We start from the raw sequence: 27,718 nt of genomic DNA, 5'->3' as shown, positions 1-27,718 counted from the left end.
GACACGGGCAGGGCTGGGAATGGAGAGAAGCCAGGGCACCGAAGACCCAGAGATCACAGGGCACCGTGTGGTTTAGATGCGTCTCCCAAATCCCCCGATGGGGACTAACTGGGTGGACACTGTAAGCAGGTGGGGTGTGGCTGGAGAAGGGGGTCCCCAGGGAGGGCATGCCTTTGGGGTATGTATTGTGTTCCTGGTGCCATGTCCTGCCACATTCTTCAGCCATGACGGTTTGCCTCACCTCAGGCCCCAAGATTGGAGCTGACCGCCGCTGGACAGAGACCTCTGAAACTACAGGCCCCCAATGAACTTACCCTCCTTTAATTGTTCTTGCCAGATGTTCGCTTACTGAAACCAGAGAGCGAGAGCAAAACCCGGGAAGTCCGAAAGTTCCTGGGAAAACCGGAGCATGCTCTGGAGGGGCGGGACAAAGAGCTTCAGCGGGTGGACAGAGGCTGATAGTGGACACGGGAGGACAGATCCGCTCTCTGTGGCTCCGTGATCCTAACAGCATTTGTGTTTGTTTGCTTGTTTAATGACACCTGCTGAAGTCTCGGAGTCTAGACTCTGTTCTCATGAAGGCACTAGCGGTCACTAGTGCAAACACTTTACAGATAGAAAAACTGGGCTCGGAGAACTGCACAGCCACCAGCCCAAGCCACAAGGCCAAGAAGCAGTTGAAGCAGGAGTCGATCCATCTCGAGTGATTGCAACTCGAAGGCTGTTTTCACCCTTGCATGCCTCTGACGGATGGATTCTTGACTAGATTTATCAGTTCATGAATTCTTCCTATGATTTCAGCTCAGTTTGTGGCTCAGCAGGTTGTTATAGCGGGAAAAGAATCCTAGTGAATGTTCTCGCTACAGCAAATACACTGGGTTTTGTTCTTCTTCTTGGTTGTTGGTTTTACTATGATTTACATCCAAAATGATCAGAAATACGTGTGAGTGCATTAAATGACACAGCAGCTTGATCTAGTTCAAAGGCCTTTAAAGAAAGATATTGTAGGGTGGGGTTGTGGCTCTGCGGTACAGTACGCACCTAGCCCATGTGAGGCCCTGGGTTCGATCCTCAGCACCACATAAAAATAAGTAAAATAAAGGTGTTGTGTCCAACTACAACTAAAAACTAAATATTTGAGAAATAAAAGAAAGGAAGCTATTGTATAGTCACCCCTGGTTACTTGACGACCCAAGCTTCCCCTAAATTTAACGTTAATCTTTGCTTCAGTGTAAAATAATCTCTACCTGTTGATACATTGCAGAGAATAGGTGAGCTGCAATTATCCCTTGTACAAACTGCCTTGTTGTTTGTGTTAATCACCTTCGAATCTCTGTGATCACAGTCTGACAAGAACAAAGAACAGTTTAGAGGAGGGAGGGTTCAGTTTGGCTCACAGGTTCAGAGGTTCCGTGCATGGGCAGCTGCCTGCACTGCTCTGGGCCGAGGTGAGGCAGAACCTCGTGGTAGGAGGGTGTGTGCAGAAGCACCGCTCAGCTCACGGCAGAAGGAAGCAAACAAGGGGGAGAGAAGGAAAGGCCACTGGGAAGATGCGCCTCTCAGGGCAGGTCCCGGTGACTCACCTCGTCCTGCGCGCCCCTCCTGCCTATAGTCACCACCCAGGCCCTTCGAACTGGGACGCACTGATGGGTCTCGGCTCCCACAGTCCGCTCATCTCACCTCAGAGCATTCCTGCCTTAACACAGGAGCTTTGCGGAGACGCCTCATATGCAAATCCTAACTCCCTTCTTACTAATTTCTCTTAAGTACTTCCCGGGCGGCGTCTGGGGCCAAGTGGCTGACAGATGCTTGGAGACCAGCTAAGCCTCCCACCCACCCTGGGAGAAAGCTCCCATGGTTAGCCCCGTGTGATTGAGGAGGAAACTAAAGTTGAAAGATTTGAAGTTCTTTGTTCCAAGTTTCACAATGAGTAAGTGGCCAAACGAGGAGAAGAGCCAGGAAACAGAACTCAGTCCCCATCCCCTCGACTGCTCCCCTCGAGTGCACCCTGGGGAGGTCACCCTGGGTACCCTCACGTGAAGCGACGCTCCCCTTCTGGGCCTCCTCAGAATCCCCCTCCATCCAGTCGTAGTCTCTCAGGACGTCAAAAGTGGGTGACAACTTAGTGTTCGCCTAGTCTGAAGCTCCTTGAAACTGAAATTCTAAAACTCCTTTGGATTCCTCAAAGTGAGGGAAACATGGTGATGGAAGCTTCCGGGCTTTGACAATCCCAGGACCGTCCTCTCTGGGTTCCAACCCTTCCTCCTCTGCCATCCTCCTTCACCGTCTTTGGCCTCCTGCCCTGCCCCGTCCTCGCACACTTTCAACCCTCCCTGCTTCCTCTCTGCTCCGCTCAGACACCAGCGCGGGGACCGGGGATCCCAGCGTCCTGCACGTCATTTCCATGTGGCTTCTCACCCAACAAGCCCGAGGCCAAGCTGTGTCCCCACAATGGGCAGCGCGCCTCTTGGACTTCCCCATATCTACCCACGGGTAGAGCGTCCCTTAGATCTCCCTCAGATGCTACCCTCTGAGCTGTGCCTGCTGCTGAAAGAGAGGCTGGCAGCCAGTGACCGGTCTGCCAGAGCCCAGGGCTCTGCCCTGGGGGCCTCTCCTTGGGTACCTTGACATTCTGATAAAGCCATCTGATTCCCAAGGGCAGGGCTTGCTCCTGTTCCAAGCTCCCCATCCATCCCAGCAGAGCATCAGCGTTAGCGGGAGGGAGGCAGGATCGGAGGACAGGGAGGTTCCATTGACTCCCGATGACCAGACTGGAACACTAACCCACCTGGCCCTTTCAGACATCATTCCTGCACCCCGGGCTCATACTCTCTGTTCTCCTCTGGAACCCTTTGTGGAAAACCAACCGCCAGGTGTGGTGGTGCACTCCTGAAATCCCAGCCGCTGGGGAGGCTGAGGGAGGAGGATCACAAATTCAAAGCCAGCCTCAGAAACTTAGTGGGGTCCTAAGCAACTCAGCTAAACTCTGTCTCAGAATAAAAAAATAAAAGGCCAAAGGATGTGGCACAGGGGTTAAGTGGGTTCAAACCTTGGTATCAACAAAATTTAGGGCTGGAGCTGGGGTTCAGTGGTAGAGCGCTCGCCTAGCATGCATGAGGCACGGGGTTCGATCCTCAGCACCACCTAAAAATAAAATATTGTGCCCACCTATAACTAAAAAATAAATATCAAAAAATATTTTTTAAAAAAAAGAAAGAAAAATTAAAGAGAAAACCAAACCCATAGCCTTATTGATGTGCACACATTTTTTCATTAAAAAAATACTTATCCGACACTGAGTTAGTCCATTTGTACCGCTACAACAAAAGGCCGCAGGTTGGGGAACTTATAAAATAGAATTTTATTTCTCCCATTTGGGGACGCTTCACAGCCCAAGACCCGGACTTTGAGAGATTCCATGTCTCGCGAGGGCTGCTCTCTGCTTCCGAGAGGAGGCCCCGGAGCTGCATCCTCCATAGGGGATGAATGCTGAGTCTCAGGTGGAGAAAGGGACTCACCCCAGTAAGCCTTTCCAATAAGGCACCGTACCTCTCTGTGAGGGTGGAGCTTTCATGGTATTTGACCTCCTAAAGCCACCACCGTTCCATACTGTTACGTCGGGGATTCGGTTTCAACATGAATTTTGGAAGGACCCAAACAGCAAGCACCCCCCACTGCCAGGTTCTGGGCACCTGCTCTCAAACAACCCGGTCCACTGGGGTGTGGGCATTAAGCAAAATCACATCGATGCCTGTGCCTCTCTGTGGCTCACAGACAAGAGAGAGACACCAAAGGAGACCGCACCCCTCTCGGGTGGTGTTGAGCCAAGAACTTGGCCTGGACCATCAAGGGTCTACACAGAGAGGCCTTCCTGCCCGTTACTCTAGGTCGGACAGAGCATAGCATTCTACTCCCTGGTCCCTACTTCTGTTCTTCCCAACTCCTGTCCCTTCTGAGAGAACCGGAGAGATTGTTCCTTACAACCCCATGCTCAGAAACATGCAAGTACCGGATTATTTTCCCTGTTTTCAAAGTTCTACCCCAAATATCATCTCCAAGTGTCTGTTCTTTCAGGAAGCCCAACAGCCTCACCCCCCTGAGCCGGGCCACCTTCCTGTTCTCCCACAGTGTCCCGTGCTGAAACACGCATGACATGACATGGAAACTTCTGCTGACTCTCAGTTTTCCTCTCCAGAATCGAGCACCTGAAGGCAACGCTTAGTCTTTCATTTCTACATCCCCAACACCCAGCTCAATGTCAGAGAGAAAATAAAAAAAAAAAAACCCTTTGGAGTAAACTGTGATCTCTCACTTTCCACCTTCAGAATGTCTTCAGCATCTGATTTCTCCTTGTCACCAGCCTCCTAGCCCAGTCCGGCTTCCGACCAATGACCTTGGGCTGCAATATCCAATATGGTGGCCATGAACTATACGCGGCTACTGAGCCCTTAAAATGTAGCTGTAGCGGGGCTGGGGTTGTGGCTCAGCGGTAGAGCGCTCGCCTAGCACGTGCGAGGCCCTGGGTTGGATCCTCAGCACCACATAAAAATAAATCAATAAAATAAAGGTATTGCGTCCAACTACAACTAAAACATAAATTTTTAAAAAATGTAGCTGTAGCTATGAGATATGCTGAAAGTCTAAAATACACCTTGGATTTCAAAGACTTTAAACAAAGGATAAGAATGTAAAATATCTAAATAGGAATTTTTATATCCTTGATGTGATGTAGTCCTCTCTCGTGCAGACCGTATCCCACCTACCCCCACTCCCCATCTCGGTCATTGTGTGCCAGGTACACTGGCTTTTGTGCCATTCTTTGAGCCTAGGCCCACCTCAGGACCTTGATCTTTCCCTGTCAGGAACTCCCGGATGCCAGATATCTGCAGGCCACTCCCCTTCGTTTCTTTCCGACTTCTCCTCCAATGCATACCCAAAACATTCCATCCAAACTAACATCCCATTCTTTCTCCTTCTACCCCGGCCCAAATTCCCTGCTTCAGTTTCATTCACATCATTTATTATCACCTAACGATGTTACCATGATATATATGTTTGACTATTCATTTACTTCCCAGTGGAATATAAACTCTGAGGGGACAAGGACTTTGTTATTTTGGTCTCTGGCTGTCACAAATATTCAATGAATATTTCTCTAAACAAGCAGTGGGCTTTCAGTAAATATGGGGTAGACAAATGGAGCCAGGGGTTTAAAGGGTCTAAATGAGGCTGTCAGAATAGCAAGGTGACGTGTAGCTAAGTCAAGGGACCATGCGCGGAGAGAGAGAAAAGTGGACAGATGCCGTTAAGAATTTTTCGTGAAATTAATTTTTATTAACCCTCACTCCCGTCAGGCCAAGCAGGGCTGTGGTGAGGGGGAAACAGACGCCTCAGGACATGGGGAAAAGGCTCTCAGAGAGGTGGCTACTCTCGGTGGAGGTTCTTGTGGGCTGTCTCCAGCACAGAGGCCACCAGTAACAGGAATTCCCTAAAGTCGACCTGTCCGTCTTGATTATCATCCAGATCCTGGAAGATTCTGTCAATGGTAGCTGGGTCTTGGGTATTCTAGGAGAGAGAACAGAGACCGTGAGTTCAGCCCCTCAGTATCAAACTCCCCCACCGACCCTTCTTGGACCCCTCAGCCCTCGGGACTCAGTTTAGTGACGTCTAGGACACTAAGTCATTGAGGCGGCACTGGGGAATGCCACATGACAAGACAGAGGATGGGACTGACATTCCAGACGAGCCACCCCAGACTCCGGCAAGGCTTGACCTGGAAAGTGCTCTGCAGTGCGTCTCACCCAGGCCTCCCCTCCCCGGCACCTTGGCACTTGAGGACACAAATCCCAGAGTGAGAAACTGAGTAAAGCCCCAAAGGAGAGCGAGTGTGAGAGAGGGCAGCAGAAGCCCGACCCCACTGCAGGGGGAGAAGGCCCTTGGGAGCCCAGTCCTTGTCCCGCCATCCTCTCCCGGAACTCGCCACCTCCTCGGTGCCGGGGGAGGACAAGTGGTGACGAGATGGGCAGCACCTACCTTGATGGTGTTGGCAAGTTCCCTCGTTATCAGCTTCTTCATCTCACTCTTGGAGAGGGTGTCATAATTCCCCACCAGAGCTGAGCACTGGTGGAAGATGTTGATGATCCCTTCCAAGTGCTTTTCCAAAGTGGACATCTTCCCAACCTCAAGTTCACCTTCTAGAAGACAAAAGAGGTCCAGCTTCACTTCCTCCCGAAACCTTACCATCCACTCTCCCCTCTTTCTGTATCTAGGGAGCAGAAAAAACCATGACGGACATCCTCCAGATCCACTTGGGGTCTCTCTGCTCCAAGTTGGCACCACGGTGAATTTTTGATTTGTGGATAGGAGAGAAGGAGACACTGTCTAAAGTCTGACAGAATCAACCCCAGTTGCCCGTGGTGTCACACGCCACCTCATCCACCGGGCAAGACCATTTAGAGGTTACTGCTCACTTAGGCTCCCTGCGAAGGGTTCTATAGCTGACGTTGCTCTTTGCTTTCCCCAGATAACCATACTTTGGCCATGCAACGTCTACAGACACCCCAGCCCTGGTAAGCCATGCCTGAGGCTGGATCCACCTAGCACCGTAGGAGCTTGAATTCAAAATGTGGGAGCAGCCCAGAAGTGCCCAGGCAAGCGGAGGCCTCTGACACCTGTGATTGCAAAGTGACCACCTGCGATCACAATCCTATGGGACACCTAAGGAGCCAGCCAAGGAAAGGACACTTACCCTTCAATGCACAAAAGCGTGGAGCAGCAGCGGAAAGCCGGCACTGGTGAAGAGCGTGAGCCCAGGAGGCTTTTATAATGCAGTCTAGACTTCGCCTTCAACCTTGGGTCAAGAAATCTCTCTGATTCATCTTGAAGCAATTGCTGGAAGATACTCTGTTGCTCAACAGAAGCTTTGGGCTTGTGGTTTCGACTGCAACCTGAGCAGCTCAGATTCCACCCACCCACCCTGAACTTCACATTCCTCCTCGGCTCAAAGCAAAGCCCCGGCACTGGCCACCCACCAACACCCAGGGGCCTTGCACATTCCCCAGCCCTGGGCCAGTGTCCAGCCTTCAAGTTCAGCTTCACACCCTACTTCCTAAAAATAAAAAAAGGCTAAGAGCAAGCTAGGGAAGGAGAAGGAGAGGTATTTGTTGACAACCTATTACAACAAAAACAATAATGAGAATCAAAATAATTGAAGTAAACACGTAATCCTGGAAGGTGTGTTAGACCAGGATGAAAGAAAAGACCAATTAAAATCAAATTAAAGCAAGCTTATTATTTCCACCGGCCAGGCTGCCTCTCCCTCCCAAATCAGCGGGAACAAGACAGCATCCCAGCTTTCCTGCAGCCCAGCTTTACAGCCCAGAAAGTTACATAAAGGGGGGGTCACAGATAACAGAACTCTGACGAGCATCACACTAATGGTAGTTTACGTTTTTGCTGGCCCCGACATCAGAATTTATGAAGGTCACTAGAGCCTCAGAGAGGGTCGTTGTCTGGCCAGGGAAGGCCAAGATTTGTGAGGCCTCAATAAAGTTTCAGAGAGGGCTGCTATCTGGTCAGAGAGCCAGGCATGGGTGAGTTCAAGGCACGGGCAGGCATTCCAGGCAGGTTCAGAATCTGCAGTAATTTATAGTAGAGCCGAAATTAGCTTTTCATGGCTTTGTGGCGAGATGGCTCCCAATTTTAAGCAAAGATCAGGTTGGGTCTATCAGGTGGAAAAGAGATTAGTTTAAGCTAAGGAAATCTGAATAAATGGAATTTTGCTAATATCCATAGTGAGGCATTCACATTAACAAATGTAACACACCAATGTAAAATATTAGTAATAGGGGAAGCTGTGTGCCAGGACGTTGAAACTGTCTGTACTATCTTCCCGATTTTTCTATAAACCTAAAACTATTCTAAACGAGTCTCTGTTTGCCATGAAGTGAAGAGGCATTGGGCACTCAGCACACCTTCAAAGCAGCCCTATTTTTCAGATGAAGAAATTCCCTAAGATGAGAATAGTTTTATTGTTATGATAAAACGATACCTGCTCATTCTTTTAAATATATACATATATGATTTTTAGTAGATGTAGAGAGTTTTATATCAGGCCTTTGTCTTTATTTCCAATTTTTTTCCCCTAATACAGTCAGTTCTCAATTTTCCGTTTAAAAATTCTTCCCTCAAGGCAGCCCAAGCTCCCAAAATCACTGTGGGAAGGCCCTGGGCCGGGCTCAGGCGTGGAGTAAGAGCAATCAGCCGACAGTGTGGCTGCTCCCTTTCGCCTCCAGGAAGCTCCTCTCACTCCACCCGGGCACCGGCCTCTTGTTTGGTGCCCAGCCAAGGAAGCGGTAGGGGATCAAGGGTGTTGTCACAGAAAAAGCACCGCGCAAAGTTCCTGGCTGCCAGGGGCTGCCCCTGTCTTCCCCACCCAACAGGAAATCCTTGGGGTCTGGGCTGTGCAGGAAGACTGGCGCTCAGGGAAGCCAAGGGACCAAAGTTTGTGAAACCGCTGGGTACCGCGCCACAAGGCAGCACATGAGTCATTAGACCAAACCCCATAGAAGGCACAGCTGCTGGGTTGAACCCTGGGGTAAGCCATGGGCTTTAATGGCCATAAGGATCAATATTAGCCCATCAATTAGCATGCGAACACCCCAATGCCGGGGGTCAATAGGGAAACAGAGACAGCCCAGGGCATATGGGAACCCTCTGCACTCTCTGTTCAGGTCTTCTGCAAACCCGGAACTTACCACCACCAGATAGTTCATTGATTTTTAAAAAGTACCGCCACACCTGAAATCACTGTGTACAAAAAGTAGTGGAATACAACACAAGATTCAAACTTTTTAAATAGTCAAGCTCACTTTCACCACTCCCTCTCTTAAATCAATCAAATCGCTGTGAAAAAATGATAGAAAAACCTAGGACATTTGAAAAAACAATTAACAGGTAAAAGCATGATTGATCCAAATTTTTGCAATCTCAACTAGAAATAAATAGGTACTCTAAAGTAGAAGGGAGAATTTTAAGAGAATGTCATCATGCAAGCATCTGAAAAGAGTTATCAAGGGGCTGGGGATGTGGCTCAAGCGGTAGCGCGCTCGCCTGGCATGCGTGCGGCCCGGGTTCGATCCTCAGCAGCACCACATACCAACAAAGATGTTGTGTCCGCCGAGAACTAAGAAAAAATAAATAAATGTTAAAATTCTCTCTCTCTCTCTCTCTCTCTGTCCCCCTCTCTCTCACTCTCTCTAAAAAAAAAAAAAAAAATAGCTCCTTTAAAAAAAAAAAAGAGTTATCAAGACAGCTTCGAATTTAAAAAAAAAAAAAACAGAAACAAAGGTTTACATTGGTCATCGTGGGTCAAGGGCATATGGGAATGTCCAACCCTACACTTGTGATTTTTCTCTAAGTTTTAACTTGTATCAAACTAAATTATGTCAAATTAAAGTAATATAAAAATTAAGTCAGCAATACAAAAAAAAAAAAAGTTATGACAACCAAAGGACTCTTTTAGTTACCCAAGAAATAGGGAAGGATATGCCCGCAACTTCCAGTAGGGCAGGATGGCAGCCGCCGCCCTCCCCCACCCAGCTCAGCCGTCTGCAAGTTAACCCAGAGCCTGGCTTTGGGGAGTCCCTCCATAACGACAAGTGATCTTCCCACCACCAAGTCATTTCTCTGAAGCTACCGTGCCCAGAGAGGAAATAAACTCCCAGGTGTTCAGCGAGAGAGAAAGAGGGCAGAGTTACTTTAAAGGGGTCTGGGATTCTGGGTCTAGAGAGATGGGCAACCTCAGATCAGTTCTAGCCTCTGAGCAGTTCCCACCTCTCGCCCGGGGGACCAAGCCTCCAGCTTATGGGTCTTTGGAGGAACATTCCAGACTCTAGCAGGTGGGGATGGAGGTGAAGAGGGCCGGAGGAAGCATTGCTTCTTGTTGTTTTAACAGAATAGGTACCGACCCTGGGTTCCGGCAAACCGAATGTCACCTTCAGGTTTTGGGTTTGGTTTTTGTCTTGTCTGTGGAAGAAATGAATGAAGCCAATGAGGCAAGAAAGAAGAACTCTCCCTGAGTTACTGGGGGACGCAAAGCTGGCCACTGGAGTAGAGGATCAATTTTTAAAGCAGGGCCCAGGGCTTTTCAGGAAGGGAGAGAACAATGCCTTTCTGTCTTCTGTCCACTCACTTTCCCATCACACTGCCTGAGAATTTGGACTAGGGTGACCACTACCTGTAAAGTACAGGCCCACACACTGGCTACTCTACCACTTGCACAAGTCCAGTGAGACACAACGATCCCACGAATTTAAGCAAAGCAACTGTATTGGGGGTGGGGTACTGAGGATTGAACCCAGGGGTTCTTTACACTGAGCTACATCCCCAGTCCTTTTTTATTTTTTATATTGGAAACAAGGTCTTACTAAGTCGCTCAGGTTGATTTTGAACATGTGGCCCTCCTGCCCCACCCTCCTGAGTTCCTGGGATTACAGGCCTGCACCTCTGTACCCAGCTGCAAAGCAACATTATAGCTCGCAGATTGGCAACCACGGACCACAGACGCCTAGAATTCATGGTGAGCTGGTCCCCCAAGGTTCAGGAAAAACACCCAGGCAGGATGGAGTCTCACCCACATATACCCATGTTGCTGGAGCACTCTTCCCTGGGTTTTATACACCAGGGGCAACTGGAATAGCTGGGTCAGCAAGGCCATGTGGGAGCTTATTCTGCAGTCCACCCTGCAAGCCAGGAGGCTGCAAAGATGATTCATCTCATAGGCCTAACATCTCCCCAGCCATCTAGAGAAGAAGGTGCTGAAGAGGCCAAAGAAGGATCCTTCAAATGGCTCCACTGTTTGCAACCAATTGGGGGTAGGGGACTGGTTCTGGGTCTCTCCCACGGTGTCTCTGTAAGTACAGCAGGAGGTGTTGGCAATGACCACACACCACCCTGTTCTTCCAGCACAGAATCAGAAACCGTTCAGCCACGCACCATCCTCCTGGCCCATGAGTTCAGCAAGTCTTGTTGGTCCTAAAGAGCCCAGGTGGCAGTGTTGGCCATCTCCACCAGAGTCCATGACAGGCTGGGGGCCACCCTCCAGGTACGAGGTCACAGACAGAGGAATGGAGTCTGTGTGGCTGGCGGGGTGTGTTCAGAGCGTGAGCCTTTCCAGCTTTGAGTGTCACTTGGCACAAATACCTAAGGATCCAAAATTGCCAAACATCATGCCCCATCTGAGGGTGACAGGCACCCCACAAAGGAATATATGAGGGAGTGCATGTAACCTAGTTAGAGGGTGGTCACTGTAAGAGCGTAGCACAATGGTACAAAGCCTGTGTCTGGTTTAGCCCTGAAGGAGGTGGCAGGATTAATCCGCAGGACATACACGCCCTCCCACTCCACTGGCAATGTTGAATCTGTCTGATTTTATATCTATGTTCTAGGCATGCCACCCACACTGAGGGTCTCACTCTCCAATCGGAATTGCCAAGGGCCGTTGGGACCCCCATTGGCCTGGCGATAGGCCACACGTAGGCCCTTCAAGTCTGGAGGGAAGTGCTCCAAAACTGGGTGTGGCCCATCCAGTCACGCTTCAAAGCACCTGGGAACTTCCCAAAGCTCCGGATACTGGAAGGAAGCCTCCTCCGCCCCAGAAGGGAGAGGAACTTGCTGCTGGGTCAACCCCTCCGAGCTTAGCCAGATGAAAAGATCAATCCTCTTTGGTCTACGTGCAGCAAGAATATCCTTGTCTGAAATGTTACTCACACCAGGAAAAACTCACAGCACTGCGGGCCCTGAGGTGTGTCTGAGACAGCAGAGGGGACCCAGGAGAGAGAAGTCCGTCGGCACCTGCTCTGCCTACCTGTCACTCTGGACAGCAGGGGTGGGGCAGGGGCCAAAGAGAAAGAGGCTGGAGAGGCACGCAGAGACGAAGGCTGGTCCTGTCCACACACAAGACGGAAGACCAACTAGAAAGGGCACATTTGGGTGGCAAGAAGGCTCTCCTGCTTGTGACAGCTCCAAGGTCCTCATTCTCCCTCCGCCGCTTGCCAGACTAGGAAACTGTCGAGTCTTTCCATAGGCAAAATGGAAACAGTAGTCACCTCTCATAGGCTTGTTATGGGAAACAGACGAAACCAACTGCCTTGGCGTTTCGTGCTGAAAAGCAAAATTATCAACAATTTTGAGCCTACACCAAAATTTGATTTTGTTCATGAGAGAACTGGCAAGGAAGATTTTTCTTTTAAAAGGTGGTTTGAATAATATTTGGGAATAGACAAAGACAGTCAGAAAAGGAATGCCTAAGTAAGATTCTTAAGTTACATGTAAGACTTTTCTTTTTATATAAAGAGACAGAGAGAGAGAGAATTTTAATACTTATTATTTATGTTTTTTAGTTCTCGGCGGACACAACATCTTTGTTTGTATGTGGTGCTGAGGATCGAACCCGGGCAGCACGCATGCCAGGCGAGCGCGCTACTGCTTGAGCCACATCCCCAGCCCAAGACTTTTTAGCTCTTAATGGGGAGATAGAAAGCATGACAGTTTGGGGTTTAGCGTCTTGACCAGGCTGCACACCCCTATTACCCTGTCTAGCAAATAAAAACTATCTCCTCCTTTTTCTGTGGTGAACTGCTAATCAAACATGCTGTGCTCACCAGGATTCTCAAGTGTCAGGTCATGATAAGTAGCAAGACCTACTTTCATCCAGACAAACTCTCACATGAGATTGAAAACCCAAGCGATCACCATGTTGTCTTTCTCCAGGTTTGAAATTCTGTTTCACTGTCACACACACATACAGCTGGAGCCCGAACGGCATAGGGAGCTTCCTCTCCCCTCTTCAGCCTGTTTCAATTTAGATGGAAATCCCTACGTCAGGACCACCAGAAAGTGGGCTGGGACCTGGCCCCAAGCAAAATGGCTCGGTCCCCGAGTAGAGAATGTATGGGGAACTCTTTTCCATTGGGATAAGCTCTTTTGCTCCACTACCGGAGACCAACTGCCCAGTTCCAGATCCTCTCCGTGCCCAGGAGGCTGAGGCAGGAGAATCGTGAGTTCAGAGCCAGCCTCAGCAAAAGCAAGGCGCTAAGCAACTCAGTGAGACCCTGTCTCTAAATAAAATACAAAATAGGCCTGGGGACACGGCTTGGTGGTCAAGTGCCCCTGAGTTCAATCCCTGGCACACACGCGCACACAAACACACAAGAGCCTTAGGTGGAGAACCGGGATGGAGAAGCAAGATTTCAGACAATGTCATCCTTTCCATCTCCGGAAGTCTCCATGGCCGGATCTGCCTCAATTGGTGAGCCAAGGTCTGTTTTGTGGGCTCAAACGTTGCACGAGTTTTCCTGCCAAACTACTGTTTCTCAACTTCCCGCTGCCTTGTTCTTCTTTGTCAGCTGGGGGAACGGGAAACCAGATCACCTTGCTCTGGGCCACAAACCCTGTCTGACTCTGCCCAGTGGTTCCTGTAATAGGCACCGTCTTGTTTGTCAGTGATAATCTCCAAACCTGCCTCCTCCGTGAAGCTTCTAAAAACTGCCCCCCTCACCTCCTCTTTCTCCAAGCTCCCAGAGCCACTTGGGCCACCTTCTCTGCCCAACCATAAGCTCAGGAACCAACTGTTGGTAGATGGGTGTTCTTTACAACCAGAGCCCATCACTTAGGGTAAAACTCCACAGAGCACTGGGCCACCTCCCCAGGGTTCCCCTGGATGGGCTCAGAAAAGGCAGACGCACAGGCATTCCAACCAAAGGCAGACATTATCGATGGTATAAATTCTAACAAAGACTCCGCGAAACCACGAAGTCCCACGTCTTCAATTCTGTGAATATTTCAATGAAATTTACCCAGGTGCATTAAAATAAGTTGGAAATAATAATCTAGAGTATATACATATTACTGTATCAATATCACCATATTATAGTGTGATAATATTCTTATTGATATTATTTTTTAAAATTTTTTTGTAGTTGTAGATGGACAGAATGCCTTTATTTTATGTGTTTATTTTTAAGTGGTGCTGAGGATCGAGCCCAGTGCCTCCCGCATGCGAGGCAAGCGCTCTGCCGCTGAGCTACAGCCCCAGCCCCTGGTTGATATTATGATATAATCATACAATATTTTATGTACTGTATTTAAGGTAGTTTTGGTGTTCCACACCTGGGACAATGGGACAAAATGGGTTAATGGCAAGTCCAACTGTGCATTTTTAAGGGCAATCAAAGGCACTAGGATATGTTACCCCCCACTTCAACCCTGACACACACACAACCCATCACCACCGCCATCAGCGTAGGTAACTAAGAGGCAGAACCGGTGTACTCTCCCCTGCTGTATTCCTGAATTCTCTCTGCACCCACTAACCACCCCCCCCTCAGCCTCCAGCAACGCCTGGGATGTGGTTAGGTGACCCTGGGACCCTTCTCATCTTTCTTGGCCTGAGCCACATTTGGGCCAGCTGCTCGCCTTTGCACTACAAATTGGAGAAAATTATGGCGAGATCCCTGCGGTGCCTCTCAGAGCGGCAGAATCCGTGTTTCCATCTTGCGAGTGCGTTCCAGTCTCACTGGCTTGAGAGTGATCAAAGATATTCTTCCACAAAACCAAGAAGAAAACCGTTTTTCCCTGGGCCCCCACTCACCTGGCAGGAGCCATCTTCACGTTCTGTGATTGGATTCCCACCCGGCTCAGGTCTCCATCTCCACCTCAGCTGGCTTCCAACCCTTGTCACTCATATGCCACCATCATAAAATGGGCAGGTAAATGAAAGCCTTAGTGAATAGAGTTAACCTGCCACCTTTCCCTCTCCTCTGCATTTTAATATGACCCAGTTTACTACAAACAAAAAGCCAAAGTTCCTAAATCATCTGTTGGATCCTCTGCCGTTCGGTGCGGAATTTGTCACACCTGCCCTGGGAGACTCAGGGTAAATCCCTTCACCTTTCTGCGCCTCCGCTTCCTCACCTGTCCAGGGGCAGTTCCACTCCCATCTTCCTCGTAGGCATGCCCTGAAGTTACTTTTCAAAATTTATTTTTTTTTAACTTATGGGTTCTTCTTAGTAATGCATGACAGCAGCATCCATTTTGACAGAATTCCTCAAGCAGGGACTACGCCTTATTCTGATTCTGACCCAGTACCCCTCCTCTCCCTTCCCTTTCCCCACACCTGCCCCCTTCCCTCTGTTGATCCATTTACCCGTGGTCTTTTTTTTTTTTTTTGACTAATTTCTTGTGGATGGACATGATGGAGAGATTCCCTGGGGTGTTCCTGTGTGTTCCTAGGAAAGTCACGTCAGCTTCATTCCGCGGCCTCCTTTTCTCCGAGGTTCTTATGAGACAAAATGGAGGTGGCTTGCACTGTGACAGGAGAATCACGCCACAGATCCTCAGCCTTGGAAGCAGGGAACGGGACTGGCATTGTGGTAGTGGTGGGGAGGGGTCCGTCCCTCCTAAAATCCTGGAGAATTGGCCACCTCCCCCTCTCCTCTTCAGCCTGGGGCGCACCCAGCTCCTCCAAGAGCCCTCCCTCTCTCCAGCCCAGAGCTGCCTTCCTTCCTCTGGCCCAGAAGAAGCACCCCAGAGAGGGGGCAAGGCCCTGCTGGGTTCAGGCCCTGGCTCAGCGCCTTGAGGTCCCAGTGCACAGGACCTCAAGCCACCTCACCCCCCGGGGCAGGATGGTCATGAGGGGTGCCAGCAACAGGAGAGGAACTGACCCGGCCGATGACACCACGTGTCCCACAGAGTCCCACCACCCACCCCAAACACAGCACCAGAGAAATACCCCACCCTTCATCCCTGAAAACCAGCAGCCAGGCCCTAGGTTTTGCCTTTCTGGGGTCTTTGGGCCCTTTGGAGAGTCTGATGGAGCCACAGAGGCATGTCCCCCTGCACACACCCTCCAAGGCCCCTCCAGAGATGCGCGGACTGGCTGAGTTAAGGACCCTGGTTTAGAGATTGGGCGGCAGCTCCCCACCGTGTTCCCCATCACTGACCTCAGTGCCCCAGCCCCCAGGCGGGGACATCAGCAAGTTTCCCAAGCCTCAACTTGGAAATCCAGCTCAAGAGTCAACTCTGCTCAGAGGTACCCGTTCCTCTCTGTCCCTCCCTTTTAACCCACCTTGGAAAAAATCCACAGATGAATGGTTGGGGAATTTATTTTAGATAATTCACAGGTCACCAGAGAGTAAAATCGCACAGAGCAGCATTTGAATAACCTGTTTCTTGAGTTGGATTTTATTAATGGATTAGCCTGTCTGCCCCTTCCTGTATCATTTAATTGAGCTGGGAGGTTGGAAGTGAAAAGGGAGGAAAATCTTCCCCAAATCCCTAAAGTCAAACTACAGATGTGCGACCAGGGATCTCTCCTCGTGCTGTTAAGGCAAGAACCTAAACAGTATCCGCGAGCGGTCATAGAATCAGCCTCTCTCTCTCTCTCTCTCTCTCTCTCTCACACACACACACACACACACACACACACACACACACACACACGCTTACACAGCTATCTCGCTGGTTTCCCTAGAGCCACATCTAAGACATTTAGCTGGAAACTAAAACGTAACTGGGAGAACAGTATTAGTTTTCCCAACTCCACCCTGTTCCCAAATCTCTCATTTGAGGGGAACCCATAAAATCATCATCTATCGTGTTATGGACTTTTTAAATCCTGAAGTCCCAGGACCAATCACTTGGGACCACGGAGCTGGAAGAGACTTAGAGTAACTTGGGGAGAGAGAGGGGAGGAAGCCGAGGAGGGGGAGCACTGGAGGCTTTGAGGGGTGAGGGTAGCAACCCCCAGGAAGTTCATCCCACGAGAGAAAAGCGAGAGACCAGGAGAGGACTGAGGTACGGTGACTTTATTATCCTGCAGGTACATACACAGGGGCTCAGCCCCAGGGCGGGACAGCTCTGCTACTCCTTGTGTGACAGTTTATGGGCTTCCACGCCCACCTTGATCACCAACACGAGATACTCCTCAAAGTTAACAGCATTGTCTGCGTTGACGTCCAACTCCTTGAACCAGGTATCTGCATCCTTATTCTGTGAGGATCAAAGCGGGAGAAGCCAGAGCCTAAATCTCTCAGAGACAGCTAAAGCATGGCTGTCTACAGAGGGCAGCGAGGAAGGCTAGTGAGCCCCGGGGCTTCCTCAGAGCCAGGCAGAGACCCCCAGCCACACGCAGCCCCTCCTCACCTTGGTGTAATGAGGACACTCTGTAGTCAGCATTCTTTTCAGGTCGTCCCTGTAGAGGGCATGGTAATTCCCCTTCTTCAGGGAGTACTTGTGGAAGACACAGACTAAGGAGTCCAGGGCCTTCTCCAGATCGGTCGGCATGATGTCCAAGGGTCTGCTCACCTGAAGGAAGGAGCCACGTGGGGAATCCTGAGCTGGAGGTGGTGCCCTTGCCCATGGAAGAGGGAAGGGACACTCGAAGGGCTCCATCCCCAAGTAATGGCTTGACCCGGCCTCCACCATCCAAATTATTAAACCAGGAGGTGACCGTGGCTTTGATGGTAAAGGGTGGGATGTGGGTATGGGAGGGACTCTCTCTCTCTCTCTCTCTCTCTCTCTCTCTCTCTCTCTCTCTCTCTCTCTCTCTCCCCATTCCTTCCTCCCTATGGCACCACCCTCTGTCAAAGAAGTCCCTGCCTAGGAAATGAACGTGCTCTCCCTCGCCCGCCCGCTGGCAGAGTGGAAGAGTCCACTTTTCCTGGGCGCTCTTCTCCAAGAGCACCAGGTCTTGGCTGAGATCTCCCTGAGCTTCCCCCTCCTCTCTCACAGAAAGCCCTTTCCTCCAGGGAGGCCTCCAGGGCAGGGCCGACCCAGGCAGCGCCACTCACCAGATGTCCCTGAAGCTGGCGTGACAGAGGATCTCCAGCGCTGAGTATCCACTCCCCTTTATAGCGGGGAGGCTGGGCCAGCTCCCTGCGGCTGGGCCATTCAGAGAGGCAGCTCTCCTGCAGAGTTGCTCCAGCCTCCCATTTCCCAACCAGGTGGGTGTGGCAAGCACTGGGCACAGCCAGAATTTCAGAGGGGTGGGGAGGTGGGGGAAGCGGGGAGGGAAGGCTTTGCAGGGCAGCAGGCCCAGGGCCAGCAACCAGGGGGAGGCCATCGCAAGGTCCTTTCCTGGGTCCCTGGAGCCCCCTGCATGGCTGCAGCCACAGCCTCACTCCTGAGCCCTCGCCACTGCTGCTGCTGCTGCGCCTGTCAGCCACTCTGCGCGTCTCTGGAAGGGCCTTGGAGGGTGTGTGCAGGGGGACATGCCTCTGTGGCTCCATCAGACTCTCAAAAGGGCCCAAAAACCCCAGAAAGGCAAAACCTAGGGCCTGGCTGCTGGTTTTCAGGGATGAAGGGTGGGGTATTTCTCTGGTGCTGTGTTTGGGGTGGGTGGTGGGACTCTGTGGGGACATGTGGTGTCATCGGCCGGGTCAGTTCCTCTCCTGTTGCTGGCACCCCTCATGACCGTCCTGCCCCGGGGGGTCAGGTGGCTTGAGGTCCTGTGCACTGGGACCTCAAGGCGCTGAGCCAGGGCCTGAACCCAGCAGGGCCTTGCCCCTCTCTGGGGTGATTCTTCTGGGCCAGAGGAAGGAAGGCAGCTCTGGGTTGGAGAGAGGGAGGGCTCTTGGAGGAGCTGGGTGGGCCCCAGGCTGAAGAGGAGAGGGGGAGGTGGCCAATTCTCCAGGATTTCAGGAGGGGCCGACCCCTCCCCACCACTACCACAATGCCAGTCCCGTTCCCTGCTTCCACGGCTGAGGATCTGTGGCGTGATTCTCCTGTCACAGTGCAAGCCACCTCCATTATGTCTCATAAGAACCTTGGAGAAAAGGAGGCCGCGGAATGAAGCTGACGTGACTTTCCTAGGAACACATAGGAACACCCCAGGGAATCTCTCCATCAAGTCCATCCACAAGAAATTAGTCAAAAAAAAAAAAAAAAAAGACCACGGGTAAATGGATCAACAGAGGGAAGGGGGCAGGTGTGGGGAAAGGGAAGGGAGAGGAGGGGTACTGGGTCAGAATCAGAATAAGGCGTATTCCCTGCTTGAGGAATTCTGTCAAAATGGATGCTGCTGTCATGCATTACTTTAAAAAAAAAAAAACATAATTTTTTTAAAAAAGATTTTTAAAGACTCCAGAGCATGCCTACTAGGAAGATGGACAGGTGAGGAAGCGGAGGGCCAGAAAGGTGAAGGGGTTTTCCCTGAGTTTCCCAGGGCAGGTGTGACAAATTCCGCACGGAACCCCAGAGGATCCAGTTCTAGAACTTGTTCTGATGGGAATATGACTGACAGGGAAAATCCCTCTTTCCCTACCTCCTTTAATCATCAAATATGGACCAGACTTCCCCGGGCCCCGGGCCGTCGGCGCCACCTAGGGGAGGGAGACGGTGTCAGTCTCTCTCCTTGGGATCAGCCCTCTGGGCTTTACTAGGCCACTTATTGTGTAACAGTGGGACCTTGGAGCGCTTACTTACCTGCTCTGTGCCTCAGTCAGAGCGATTCATGAATAGAGATGCAAAATGGAGTAAGCCTTCCACCCATAGAAGGAGAGAAAATATTTGTAAAACATGTATCCAATAAAAGGTTAATATCCAGAAGACAATAAAACTCTAGACAACTCAGCAACAACAGAAAAAAACAACCTCATTAAAAAAAAAAAAAGGGCTAAGGGTTTAAATAGATATTTCTACAAAAGGTATACACATGGCCAACAAGCACATGAACAATATGCTCAGAATCACTCATCATCAGGAAAATGCAAACCAAAACCAGAACAGAAGGAGGAGCTGGGGTTACAGGTTGGCGGTAGAGAGCTCGCCTCACACACGTGAGGCACGGGGTTTGAGTCTCAGCACCACATAAAAATAAATAAAATAGACATAAAGATATTGTGTCCATCTTAAAAACATAAAATAAAATAACAGAACGAGATACTACCTCATCCCTGTTAAGAGGGCTACTATCATGAAAAAATATATATATCTGAGAGGGTGGCCCATGACTCCAAGCTACTCAGAAGGTTGTGGCAGGAGGATCGCAAGTTCAAAACCAGCCTGGGCAACTTAGTGAGAGAGATGCTGTCTCAAAAATAAAAAATAAAAAGAACTTGGAAGTATATTTCAGTGGTAAAATGCTGTGGGCTCAATTCTCAGTACCACCAGAAGAAAAAGGAAAAGAAAAAAAAAGTAACAGCGTAACGTTAGCAAAGACCTAGGGAGGTCGGAAGACTTGAGTGCTGTGGATGAGGATGTAAAATGGTTTGGCGGCTCTGAAGAAAATGGTATGTTGGCTTCTCAAAAAATAAATAAATAAACATGTTTATCACATGATCCAGCAATTCCACTTCCAGGTATATACCAGAAAAAAGTAAAAGTAAGGTCTTGAAAAGATATTTGTACACCCATGTTCATAGCAATATAATTCACAAGAGCCAAGAGGGGAGAACACAAGAGGACGTTAACAGGTGAGTGGATAAACAAATACACATGTACAGTGGAATATTATTCAGACTTTAAAAAGGGAAGAAATCTTGACATTTGATACCATATGGATGAACCTTGAGGATATCATGCTAAGTGAAATAAGCCTATCAAAGAAGATGAATGCCGTATGACTCCACTCACATGAGGTCATTAGAGGAGTTGGATCCATAGAGACGGAAAGTAGAAGGGCCACTGCTGGAGACTGGGAGGAGGGAAAGTAGAGGGTAGCTGCTCGATGGGTCCAGCATTTCAGTTTTGCAAGATGAAAAGAGTTTGGAGCTTGGTTGTTCAACAATGTGAGTGTACTTTTAATACCACTGAAAGGTACACTTAAAAAACGGTGGAGATGATAAATGTAATGTTATGTATATTGTGCCACAATTATTTTTTAAGTTGTTTTAAAATGCTTCCACCTACAAAAAAGAATTGTACCTTGTGAGGATTAATAATAGAGCTAAAAACTTATGACTTATGCACTTTTCTTGGCACATTTTGTCCCGTCGTCCCAGATGTCATATTTGCCAATCTTCTATTTATAAGGCCACATATATATGTATATTACTATGTTGTCCCAATGTCCCTTTTATAGATTTATAAGCCAATCTATATTTTCATTTCCTCCTCCTCCTCCTCCTCCTCCTCCCTTTATTTGGTACTGGATGCTCTACCACTGAGGCACATCCCCAGCCCTTTTTATTTTGAGACAGGTCTCGCTAAGTTGCCCAGGCTGGCCTCAAACTTGTGATCCTCTTGCCTTGGCCTCCAGTGTCACTGGGATTATAAACATGTGCCACCATACTCGGACAGGTATTTTTTCTGTTTTTGTTTTTGGAGGGGGGTTGCACCAGGGATTGAACCCAAGGAGGCTTTGCCACTGAGCCACATCACCAGCCCTTTTTTATATTTTATTTAGAAACGGGGTCTCGCTGAGTTGCTTAAGAGCTCGCTAAGTTGCTAAGGCTGGCTTTGAACCTGCAATTCTGCCTCAGCTTCCCGAGCCACTGGGATTACAGGCTTGTGCCACTGTGCCCGGCCAGACTTTTGTTCTTAATGATCATAAAGGATATGTCAGTTCTAGTTCATGGTATACAACCTATTTTAATGCACTTGTGTCAATTTCCCTGAAATATTTGCAGAGTTGAAAATTTGGGACTTATTACTAAGCATTATATTTTAATAAAAGGTTTATACACACACACACACACACACACACACACACACACACTATGTTTGGTGCTGAAAGCAGTGAGCCATGCTTTCTGCCCCAGACCTGTGCCTGATTCTCTAGCCATGCTGTGAGCCCTCCAGAGCCAGACTGTGCATTTTTGCCCTTGACCCCAGGACCCAGCACAATGCCTAGCACACCCAAACAAATAATTGCAAAATCACAGCTGGCATTTGCTGAGTCTGTATCCTACGTCGGGAATCATTATAAGTGCTTCATTTGCATCACTTCGTCTAACTCTCACAATAATCCTATGAGTTTCATACTTTGCAATTTCTATAGTACAGACAAGGAAACCGAGATCCAAGGAGAGACAGAACAATGAGATTCAGGATACGCTGTGACACTGCCTGGATGTCTTCTTCATCCTCGTGACATCCTTCTCATCCTTCCCAGCCCAGTCCTGAGGCCACCTGATCCCCGCACACACACACCCCATAAACGTGGGTTAGTTCTTCTCTCCTCTGTGCCACCCAAGCCCCTCTCCGTCACGACATTGGCCCTGACTTTCTAGGATTCACCTGTTTGTGGTCTCCCTTTTCTTTGGCACTGGGAAACGCTCTAGAAGAGAACCTACCACTTATTTGCACACCTCTAGGTAATAAATGAATACAAAATTGAATTTCAGTGTTTTCTTTACCCAGTGCAAAAATTCCCTTCGTTACACGTAGCCATTTGGGGAAGAAGGCAGAGCGTATGAATCCATCAGCCAAATGCACTCTTAACTTTCTTGACAAGAGGTGAATCAACCTCTAGGTCAGACTACAGTGCCCCTTCTACCATGTACCAGGGCAAGTTTTCAACCAGTGATCAGCCCATCAATGGTATATAGTATCCGTCAGGGACTATCCTATATGACCTGCCATACACTACCTTATCCCAGAGTGTCACATGTTTTCAAAATGTGTTTACATCCACTGACTCGCTTGATATCCCCAGCAACCTTATAAAGTGGGTGTCACTGGTGTCATTATCCCTGTGTGACAGATGGAGAAACTGAGGCATGGGGTGTGGCTTGAGGTCCTCCTCCAGGTAGCTCAGGAGACTAAAGGCAGTCATGAGTGGGGGCTGCCTCGTGGCATCCTGTGCAGGCTGGCCCGGGACACCATGAGCGGTCACCCACAGAGCCCTCTGATAGGTAGACGTGGGGGCTGCAGGGAGAGAGGAGGCTGAGCTGAGCGGGCAGGGGATGGGTGCCAAGAATTGGGCAAACGTGTTGGGGGAAAGGCTGAACCTGCAATCAGCCTGGGGGACATGGGGCAACCTAGCGGAGCGGAACCTGGCCGTGTTTACAGGAAAGGGCCAGTCCCCAGTATGTGTCCCAACAGACTGACTCAGCCCATGCCCAGGCTGAGGAAGTGAGGACAGAGCAGGCAGAGTGGTGGAGAAATCCCCAGAAAGGGGGTGAAGGGAGGCCCAAAGGACTCAACCCAGTGCCCTGGTTGAGTCCTCAGAGCCCCGGAGAGCCCCACAGAGCCCAGGTGAGACGGGCAGCAAGGCCTCTGCCCTGGACGTTGAGGGTCTGAATACTCTGTCTCCGTGACCGGACCAGGACCTGACCAAGGGGTCTGCCTGCAGGAGGGGGAATCGGGGTCCCCAGCCAGCAGAGCCCTCCCTGCTGACACCTGCTGAGCCAGCCCTGCGCTGACTCAGGGTCAAGTTCACGGTCAGGTCTGGGGATACGGAGAGTGGAACAGAACGACAGTGAACAGAGCATGCCCCCGGGCAAGAGGATCACAAGTTCAAAGCCAGCCTGGGCAACTTGGCCAGACCCGGTCTCAAAATAAAAAGGGCTGGGGGGAGGCTCCGTGGTAGAGTGTCCGTGGGCTCAATCCTCAGAACCGAAAAAGTGCCCCTGGATAGGGAGAGACCCAGAGGGAAACGGGGCGCACAAGGCCTCCCAGAGGTGGGCATGCGATGGGGGCCCGTCCTTCTTTCTAAATCCATCCTTTTGATCACAATAAGCTCAGGCCATCCCAGACCCATCCTCAGAAAAGGAAGCCCACCAAGACGGGCTCCGGCGGGGCCTGAAGGCAGATGAGACCCTCCCCGAGGAATTCTGCCTCCGATTCCCGGGCTCCAGGGGAGAGCGAGACAGAAACAGCCCGGATGGGGCAGGGGCAGGTCTCAGTCGGGAGGGGTCAGGGACCACCAGAGGGCTGGGACCATGGAGTCCCGAGTAACTGGGAGACAGGACACCGCAGCCGTCAGCAGGTTTTATTGGTAAACACCAGGCCTGACCTTTCCTCCTCCAGGAAGTCTTCCCTGCTTGACAGTCCCTCCCTGTGACAGGAGTCTGCCCTCTGCCGGACTTGACTGTCCTCTTCAACCCGTCTCCACCTCTGAGTCACAGGAACAAAGCCTAAGGCACATCCTCCCTGGAACCACGGCTCCCCACTCCGGCACCGAATGCCAGCACGTGTTCCCCTCTGTCACCCACGCCTGAAACATCAGCCTCCTTCTGGACCCCCTCCCTCAGTTTGTCACCAGGCCTGGGGCTTCGATGTCCCCACCTCCCCTGGGCCTACGCCCCCCCTGGTTTCCCTGCATACAGCCACTGACCTCGTCCTCATGGCCCTGTGGCCAGGCCGTGCAGGAGCCTCTCCCCTGTCTGACCTACCCCCCGGGCCCCCAGGTAGCCTCTGGGGGAGTGTTGATCACCTCCACCTTAGACAGCCCCTCGGGGTCCATTACCCAGGTACAGTCCAACCCCAGAGGTGGGCCTTCCAGGACTGCAGGGGTCTTGTGCTGGACCTGGGGTGCAGCTCAGTGCAGAACTCCCACCTAGCACACACAGCCAGGCCCTGCGTTCAGCCCCCCAGTGAGACAGACAGAGAGAGAGAGAGAGAGAGAGAGAGAGAGAGAGAGAGAGAGGCTCCTCAGACCCACCTATTCAAACAGAGCTGGGTTTATTCCCCTTGGAGATTCATTTCCAGGCCCACTTTCTGATGTCCTGGGTCTCCGCTGCCGTTCCCTCTCCTAAAATGTGCTCCTCTCCCCTCCCTGGTCCCTCCCCGAGCCCAGGCCCGTCCCTTGATATACAGGGTCATCGACACTCTCATTCTGAGCAGGGACACCTTCAAAAACAATGTCCAGTGTACTCCTGCCCAGTGGCTCCCTTCTGCCCCTCTGTCCAGGGAGAGAGTCATCAGGAACATGACTGGGGAGGCCCGGCTTCCTCATTAGAGGGTCAACTGCCCCAAGGAAGAGCCTCCTTCTCACAGTCTGAGAGCCGGGGCGGGGCTGCGTCCCCACTTAAACAAGAACCCGAGGGCTCCGGGGCTGCGCCTCCTCCTTCAGCCAGGGGCCTCTTGAAGGCAGAAGCTGAGTCTCCCATCCGTGAATGGTGCCCAGGACCATGAAGAGACCATACCCCAAACGAGTGTGAGGCTGCCCGAGTGTGAGCTGCACACACAGCAGAGTTCTCGGCCGGCCCCGTGGCCAGCTCACACCCCTCCTGGAAGCAGGCTCCAGCGGCCCTAGTAGAGGCTCCGCTGGGCACAGTGGTGGGCACACAGCTGCCGGTGGTACTGCAGGTGGTAATCCTTCGCCAGCTTGCCCAGGATGTAGAGGAACTCTTCAAAGCAGACCTGGTTGTCCTTGTTCTTATCTGCTGCCCGGAACAACTCCGCGACGTAGCAGGGCTCCTTCCGACCCTGAGGAGGGGCCAGAGGGTCAACCACCCTCCAAGCACGCAGCCCGCCCACCGGGCCTCGGCCACCTGCAGGTAACAGCAGAGTGCCCTGCCCATTGCAGGGAACGCTGACTAGGACACCGCATGCTGCGTCCCTGACCTTAGCCCTGAGCTCTGATAGAGGAGGGGACACCGAGAGGAGACGCAGTGGCCAGGCCAGGTGGGCACGGCGAGGCAGGGGGTCGTGGCAGGGGCTGGTGGGCATGGCGCCCCCACACCGTGGGGGGGCGTTTGGGAAGCACTGGGGGAGGGGCTGTGGCATGTGGGCAGCCGTGGGGCGGTGGGCAGGCTTCATCCCTGCAGGCAGATGCAGGCCTCTCTCCCACCACCGTCTTCCGCTCTATAGCCCTATCACTCCTCTAGGCTGGGCGCCAGAGAACGGCTGGAGGCTTCCGCCCTGAGCAGGCTCTCCCCGGCTTCCCTCACCTGTGCCACATCAGGCCTGCTCCCCGTGCCCAGGTGTCTGTCCTCTAGGGCCCTGTGTCTAAGTGGGACTGTGAGCCCCGTGCATGGAGGGCCTGGGGGGTCCTGGCACAGCCCCAAGAGTTTTCCCTGGAAAGGAAAAGGTGTCCTAGAAATAAGACTAGTCACCCCAGCTCCCCTACCCATGCCCAGGGGTACGCTCCAGGTGACAGAGGGCAAGACTGTCTCCTCTGCTCTTTCCCAGTTAGGAGCAGGGATGGGACATGACGGTGACCTTGAGTCAGTGGTTCAATCTCATGTCTCTGGAGATGACTGTTCAGAAACCCTAGGGGACAGGACAGAGGGCGGAGGGTAGCACCCACAAAAATCCTTGTGGGCCTTACAGTCCCCAAGGATCCTCTGGGGTGGGCGGAGCTGGTCCAGGTCTGCAACACTCAGGGGGCAGGAGGTGGGAAGGAAAGTTAATTCTCCTACCCCCGCCTGTCCTAGGGTGGCCCCCACAGCCTGAACTCTGCTCCCCCAGGCCCAGGGGACAGAGTGGCAGGGGAAGGAGCTGAGCTCAAAGGGCTGGGGAAGGGGTCCAGGGCTGGGGGCAGTCGCTGGCAGATGGGCCTGCCAACAGAGGGGAGGATTTAGGGCCTGTGCTCATCAGACAAGATGGACGAACAGTCTGGGGGTGAGGTCTGAGGGCCTTGCACTGGAGTGAGGCAGGCAGGGGAGGGAAGGGCGGGAAGTGAATCTGGGCAGACCCTGCTCTGCTTCACTTCCCCTCCTAAGTTGGAGATTCTCCTGGAAGTCAGCTCCTTCCCAACGCCCTCACCACTCACTTCCAACCCTCCCCTCCAACCCCACGGCCAACCCCACGTCCATCCCCTCCTCATCCCCACCTTGTCCCAGACCCCACACACCAAGGTCTCCATGAAGCGGGGCACGTTGTCCGTGAGCAGGGCCCTCAGCTCCTCCAGGGTCAGGGTCTCCACGTCCCCTTCGCGGGCTGCATACTGGTGGTAGCAGTGGATGATTTGGAAAAGGGACTCCTCCACTGGTGTGTCTGGCATGACTGCTGGGCTCCCACCTGGGACAGGGGGCAGGTCTGGGGCTGCAGGGGACAGCAGCTGGGCACAGCGGAGAATCTGGTCTGGGGCAGTCCACAGCAGGACGGAGGCTTCTTCCCAGAACCTTCTGCCTTCCTCCTCCTGCCCACGTTCCAGCACCTGGCCTCAGGTGTCCTCCCTGCAGTTCCCCTGGCCCCTCGCAAACCGACTCAAAGTCACTACCCTGCAAGAAGCTTTCCAGCAGAGTCCCAGGATACCACTGTGTCCCCTCACTTGGACTGAGGAGGACAGGTGTCCTGGGTGCAGGAACTGTGTCCTCCTCCCCTCCAGACCACCTGGGTTTAAGAGTTACCTGCCGTCAAAGGAGGAGGGGGAACTGAAGACCCTCTGAAACAAAACAGCGTTTATGTTGTTTACAATGGAAATTTAAAATCCTTGAAAAGGCAGTATCCGCGTTCCTGCCAAGAACAGTTTTGTTCCACAAGCAGAAAATTCAAATACCCAGATGCTCGGGGACCCAGTCTGTTCCTGCTGTTTTCTTTCTCACTGAAGTGTACCGACAGCAGGTGCATCGACACCTTTGCCTGCCATCCCCTCGCCGTGTGACCTCGCCATGCCAGCAGCTCTCCAATCCAGTGGCCCCACCACCACCTCTGTGCAGTGCCCACCTTGAGGCCTGTCACCTGCTGCACCTCACTTCCTACAGAGATGGAGATGAGATCCAGTTGGGGGATCCAGCTGTCCTCCCTGAATCCTGTGCAGGTGGGAATCGTGACCACATTCCTATACCTTGTCTCGGGCGCTGCTTCTACCCTTATGGGGCCAGCAGGC

General features: G+C 51.4%; 3 protein-coding genes across 3 annotated transcripts; all 3 read right to left on the bottom strand.

The window, feature by feature from the left end:
- Nucleotides 1-5,312: 5,312 nt before the first annotated feature.
- Nucleotides 5,313-6,898, bottom strand: LOC101970943 (protein S100-A12). Its single transcript, XM_005331250.5, has 3 exons — nt 6,749-6,898; nt 6,034-6,194; nt 5,313-5,565 (listed from the first exon to the last, which is right to left on the bottom strand). Exons 2-3 carry the CDS (start codon nt 6,169-6,171, stop codon nt 5,425-5,427), a joined length of 279 nt encoding a protein of 92 aa, XP_005331307.2. The 5' UTR covers nt 6,172-6,194; nt 6,749-6,898; the 3' UTR covers nt 5,313-5,424.
- A 9,952-nt stretch (nt 6,899-16,850) lies between these two features.
- On the bottom strand, nt 16,851-17,971 carry S100a8 (S100 calcium binding protein A8). The gene is made up of 3 exons (XM_078024955.1): nt 17,850-17,971; nt 17,203-17,364; nt 16,851-17,049 (listed from the first exon to the last, which is right to left on the bottom strand). Exons 2-3 carry the CDS (start codon nt 17,341-17,343, stop codon nt 16,921-16,923), a joined length of 270 nt encoding a protein of 89 aa, XP_077881081.1. The 5' UTR covers nt 17,344-17,364; nt 17,850-17,971; the 3' UTR covers nt 16,851-16,920.
- A 7,223-nt stretch (nt 17,972-25,194) lies between these two features.
- LOC101971518 (protein S100-A15A) lies at nt 25,195-26,890 on the bottom strand. Its single transcript, XM_005331252.3, has 2 exons — nt 26,741-26,890; nt 25,195-25,371 (listed from the first exon to the last, which is right to left on the bottom strand). The coding sequence occupies exons 1-2, from the start codon at nt 26,888-26,890 to the stop codon at nt 25,195-25,197; spliced, it is 327 nt and encodes a 108-aa protein (XP_005331309.1).
- Nucleotides 26,891-27,718: the final 828 nt, after the last annotated feature.

The sequence above is a fragment of the Ictidomys tridecemlineatus genome, chromosome 11, assembly GCF_052094955.1.
Source record: "Ictidomys tridecemlineatus isolate mIctTri1 chromosome 11, mIctTri1.hap1, whole genome shotgun sequence".
NCBI classification, from domain to species: domain Eukaryota; kingdom Metazoa; phylum Chordata; class Mammalia; order Rodentia; family Sciuridae; genus Ictidomys; species Ictidomys tridecemlineatus.
Note: the sequence above shows the minus strand (reverse complement) of the source record. Positions and strands in the feature narration are given on the sequence as shown.